This window comes from Parasteatoda tepidariorum, chromosome 4 (assembly GCF_043381705.1).
Source record: "Parasteatoda tepidariorum isolate YZ-2023 chromosome 4, CAS_Ptep_4.0, whole genome shotgun sequence".
Lineage (NCBI taxonomy): Eukaryota > Metazoa > Arthropoda > Arachnida > Araneae > Theridiidae > Parasteatoda > Parasteatoda tepidariorum.
This window is the reverse complement of record NC_092207.1, coordinates 3,652,632-3,658,503: the sequence shown is the minus strand read 5'-3', so window position 1 is coordinate 3,658,503 and position 5,872 is coordinate 3,652,632. Positions and strand designations below refer to the sequence as shown.

The 5,872-nt window shown below is 30.5% G+C and overlaps 1 protein-coding gene across 4 annotated transcripts in view; it reads right to left on the bottom strand.

Annotated features, from left to right (window-relative positions):
* The window catches only part of LOC107456818 (Gelsolin), a 74,630-nt gene extending 69,994 nt beyond the window's left edge, over positions 1–4,636 (bottom strand). For 2 of the 4 annotated variants that reach the window (XM_043054553.2, XM_071179358.1), the window contains exon 1: positions 4,172–4,636. In XM_043054553.2, the coding sequence (XP_042910487.1) occupies positions 4,172–4,240 (69 nt within the window). In that variant the 5' untranslated portion in view covers positions 4,241–4,636. The remainder of the gene's footprint in view (positions 1–4,171) is intronic. The other 2 variants (XM_043054551.2, XM_043054552.2) reach the window with 1 other exon arrangement.
* Positions 4,637–5,872: the final 1,236 nt, after the last annotated feature.

Here is a 5,872-nt window from a genome sequence, read left to right as displayed (position 1 = left end):
AAAAGAGAGAGAGATTATGTGTTGTCAGATATAAATCTTAATATTTACAGTGAAGTTTTTAAAAATATTAAATAAAACTTAAAGAGTGCTAATAACCAGGGGTCTGTTTAGAACAGGGGTGTCAAACGGAAAAGCTAACTTGGGCCAAATGAGCAATGCTTAACTTTAGGTGGGCCGCAAAAAAAAAATCAATGTTCATAGAAACAAATATTTTTATTTTGAATTGTAATAAACATATATAAAGTTAAATTATTGTTTACGTCCTGATACTTGACATCTCTTCTCTGCTACTATCTTTTCTATTTCGGGAGAAATTTAATTGGCCGAGACTACTTTCAAAATTGACCCAACGTGAGCGTTATTAATACGGTTTCGGACAGGAGATTTATTTCCATTCATAACAGAAAATAATTGCTCTCACTGATAAGTACTTCCAAACATGGAAATAATTTCATATGCGAATTTTCGAGTATTTTCAAACCTTGCCGGTAAATATTCGTGAAATTCAGGCACACTCACTTCAATGAGTTTTGCCTTCAAATTTGAGTCGCACTGAATCTCAATCACTTCCATTTGCATGTAACTGGGTACTGAGTCTATATTTATTGAGAAAATCGAAAAAGACAAACAAAATCTGTCTTCCAAAGAATTCAAACCTTTAAATCTTGTTTCAAATTCTGTTCCAAGATTTGAAATTTTTTTCTGCGTATTTTTGATACAATGCAGTATCATCTAAACTAGATTTGTTCTAGTTGCACTGGGAAGTGCGTTAAATCTTCATTTTTCAGTTGCCTTTCCCAAAGAAATAGTTTACATATGAATGCTTTAATTATATCAAACTTGTTCGTAATGATCTGATCTTCGCCTTGTAACAATAAATTTAAATCAGATAAGTGCTTGGTTACATCAACCATAAAAGATAAATCTTGCAACCATATTTGATGGGAGAACAAGCTTGTATCTTGATTTATAATTTGTAAAAACTTACATATTTTTTCTTTCAAATCCCAGAATTGTTTGAGAACCTTGGAGCAAGATAACCAACTTATCTCGCTATAGTAGGACAAACCTGATTATGTACTATTTAATTGATAGCTTAATGTGAAACGGACTCCATTTCAGCCAATTAGAATTTTACATTTTCGTGCATACAATTTAAAATGATCCGTATAGTTTATAAATAAAGTATATTATAATTTTATATGCTGGTTTCATTTCTAAATCACATTTCTATTTTATTTTTACTTTGCTTCTGATATATTGACTGGGCCACAAAAATTCTCATCTCGGGCCGTATGCGGCCCGCTAGTTTGACACCCCTGCTTTACACGATCGTGATAAAATAACTAGTTTCTGAAGAGGAATTTTTTTCTTGATTTTATCAGCCATTATAAAAACATTAAGAGATTTTTCGGTTCGATATCGGAAGGGTCGAAAATGAAGCACGACGATTATCTCACCGAACCCAGCTCAGACCTACGTTCGAACTCTCGAGTATTTCATCAAACAAGTAAAATGATGGGCACTTTCATAGGCTACGAACCGACTATACGCCGATATGGATTGCGGTTGAATGAATTGTGAAAACATTGAATAGAACAATGTGAAAAGGACGATTTTGCATAATACCTGGCAAAAATTGACAGGGTAAAGAAAAAATTTCATTTTCGAAAATGGAAAATTAAACACTTTTTAAAAACACCCAATGAAAAAAGCACCTTTAAGGGCTTTTAAAAAACGAAAATCGAAACTAAGTACCATAAAGCATTTTTTTAAAAATGATACGCACCATGAATAATAAAAATTTATAAAATTATTCAGTCGATACTATTTTCAAATTCTATGCTCTGTTCAGAAAAAACTGATTTGGGAAAGTAAACGCCCAAATCGTCTGAGTTCGCAATTGTTTTCACATTAACCATTCCTTAGATTCTTGTTTGAAACTTGGTGCCAATGAGTCAGATAAATATTTCACTGAAGAATGAGACTGAATGAAAATGATTTGATAAACTGGTGATTTAGATGCAGTACTAATTATTCAAATTAATTTAACACTATAGGAATCCAAATGATTAACGGTCTGTGCATTAAATATATGCATACTGTTTGCACCTAAAAGATGAGTTTACTATTATATTTCAAATTAATTTAGTTTGACACACTGCACATTCCAAATTTATATCTTCTGAGAAACTGCATTCCAATTATCGAAATTTTACTTCACATATTAACTTTCTTTCCATCAATTAAATTCACCTATAGAACCTTTTCTACACTGAAAATGAGTTTTAACTGTTATTCAATGTAATCACATTGCCCATTACAAATAGGTGAATGAAGATTGACAATTAAGCCATCAAACTTAATGTTGAAGAAAAAGAATACCAATGTGTCTAAATTTTTTATGAAGGAGAAATTATAACAAAAAATTATTATATGTGAATAATGAATTAGCTTGCATAAACTTTGAAAGTCCTTTTTTCCAAGGAATTCTTTTAATGCTTATTAACTTTTTTAATCGATTTAACACCGTGTTCATAACTGACTTTCATAACACATAAAAAAAATTTTCTTTTAAATTACATAATGGATGGTGTTTTCAATGCAAAACAAACCTCAAAAATCTAATTAAGAATTACTGAATTACCTAAAAAAAGTAGGTGAATCATTGTACAAACAGTTTTGTAATGAAAATGAATTAGTGATAGAGAATTTAAAAAACTGGAATATTAGCGAAATCAATTCATGGAAAAATACATAAGTTTAATTCACTAAATATACAAAAATTTCATGAAAAATACATAATATTCTTTAATTCAGATAAAAATTCTAAATATATATACATATATTTTTTACATAAGTTTAAAAATTAGAAACAGATACATATTAGTAGTACGGCAATTTTATATCCAAGGAAAGCTAATTTTAACAGTAAATTAAAGAGTTTTAATAATGGGAACTTAGTACAAACTATTATCAACAAAACGATAACAAGGGAGATTTCCATATTGTGATCTGGGGCAGAATTATTGCCAAGTATTGGAAACTTCTGGGCAGTAGCCCATGATAAACTAAAAAAAACACCACAGAAAAGGACCAACTCGAAAGGTATAACTCGTAGCCACCCCAGGGCAAACATCTACACGTTTTTTTTTGTTTTAAATTTGCAAGTTTAAAATCTATTTGGCCCCTTGGAAATAGTAGTTGGAGCGACAAATCACTCGATAACCTATATTAGACACTGATCAGCGTTTTCACTACAGCGCGAGAATCTCGCATATTTTTTTTTTCTCGCATTACAAAAATTTTTACCGCAATAAATTCGCGAATTTCTCGCATTTTGGAAAAAGCTTTGAATTACGCCATTTAGAATGAAATCCGTTTCACTGTTCTTCCTGGATCTTTCATTATTTTCAACATCTGCCCCACTATCTAGCTTCCCTATTTACCAGTATTGTTCAGAACCTTTTCGAACAACAGAACACAACCACGGAACCCCTTTCAGAATACATTTCTCTGTAACCACGTGTTTACCGTAGATAAGATTTCTTCATGCAAGACGTTTAAATTTTTTATGCACTTATGTAAGATGGACAAATACCTTGTAAAGGCAAAATCTTCTATGAGGATGCACCAAAAATATTCAACACTTTAAAAAATAGAAGACGCTAAAAATTTATTATAATTAAAGAAATGATTTTTTTTTCAAGAGTTTTTATGCTTTTTTAGTTTTTAGAAATCTCACTTAACTTTTTGAAATCTCACCCTGTGTTTGAGAAAGGGTGAGAAATTCTCAACCATTTTTTTTTCTATGATGAAAACACTGCTGACTACAAGTAGTACGTAGTACCACAATTAAGCGTCAGCGGCGTCAATAACAATTAGGCAATTTTTTACAACCACTGCATAATACGCATTGTTTGAACAAAACTGCTCTAATCAAGACAGATTTATTCCACAATTACCATAACCAAAGTTCACTCACTTGAAAAAAAAAACAATAAAATGCAACAACTTTCATTCTAAAATTTTAACGATTACTTCCACTTATCTGCTCAATTAATGCATTGATATCAAAATTTAATACAAAACAGTATATTAAAACAACTTATTTTGAGCAGAACAACGCTAAGCAGACGATATTAATTTTAATTATAAAATAAAATCTTACTTCAATTCTCCATATGTCTATTCCTGCTTGCTGACCAACGCCTTCAAATGCTGGATCTACTGCTGTCATTTCTATTTACCTCAACAACAAAACAAAAAAAAATTAATACGAAACTTACAATAAATTAAGATCTCTGTTTACTTCTACTATCTTATTATTCACAAATATTTTTTCGCTTTCAATTTTTATTATATTTCAAAATAACTTCTCACATCAACTTAAACAGTTTCGCTTGACTCAATATTTTTGTTGGATTTGATTTCATGAATTTCCGTCTGTCTTTTGTTAGTTTTGTTTCTTTATTTATTTTTCTTTCTCAAGGACGCTTGTAACTGCCTACTTCAAGTATAAAAAAGTACTTTAGTCCTAAACTGAATGACTCATTATAATGACAAAATATACCTCTGCGCTTACCACGCAACTATGAATAATAATTACGTATTTGCACTTACAAGAAGAAGAAGATTGATCATACGCACACATGTGACCAGGGAGGCTTTACGCATGCTCACGGATGAAAGTTGGAACAAAATTTACACTAGAAAGTGCTAAAAGCTTTTGACAGCCTATACTTCCGGGTTACAGTTTTTGGTGTGTTTTGAATCCATTTGGTTCACAACATGATCACTGTGTTTTGAGACTTTCTTGAGTAGTATTTCCTTTATTAGTGTATTTGTTACACGATTTATTATTTGTGTTTAAAAGAAGAACCACCATTTGCAGACCTGTAAAAAGTAAAAAAAAACAGTGCTTTCTAAAACTAGCAACGATGTCTCCTTTTCTAACAATACACATCTATCACTTTTTTTAACTATGCAACTAAAACAAATTTTCTCTTCTCACCAGAATAACTTAATATCTTATGAAATACAACAGATTTGTGCTCAGAAATCACATAATTTATTTCTTTTATTAAACAGTCGAACTCTCTTAGGACGAGGTCAGGTTCAACCTGGATTAATGAATAAATCAAAAATATTTGAAGGGAACAATGTTGAGTTTATTGGAGCATAGACAAGGCCTGATCTAGAAATGTGAGAACCCTAGCCACAGAACTGTCATGGGCAGTGATTTTAAACTAAATTTAATTGTTGTTTATTTATGAAGTTCGTTTAAATTTTAACATGAATAAATTACGATTTATTTGTAAATTCAGCATTTATTTATTACAACTTTCATTAACTCATTATTCCATTAGATGATTCTTAAAGAAAAATATGAAAGGAAATGACTTTAAACATTTAGGGAGGCCTGGGCTTTATTATAAGTCGGGCACTGACTGAGCATAGTTCACTTTTACAAAGCAAACCGGGTTTTTTGAGATCATTAATTCATGATTCATAAAATTTCTACCATATTTCCACTTAACTGAACGTTTCTGCGAAAAATTTGTTTAAAAATCTGAAGACAACTGAAAATTAGTTATATTCAGAGAACACACAAGCGTTTTTAGAAAGAGATTACGAATGACTGTTTTCCGAACAATGAGTTTTATCTGAAAATAAATAACACAAATAAAAAGTCATTTCAAAGTAGATTAACTTTCATTGTACTGTACAGAAATAAAAAAAAATAAAGTATTATATTTATAATTTAATAATTGTGTATTAACATTTGAGATTTTTTCGTGAATCCGTTTTATAACAGGATTTGTTGTTGTTGTAGTTCACTTACATCGTACTAGAGCTACACAATGAGCTT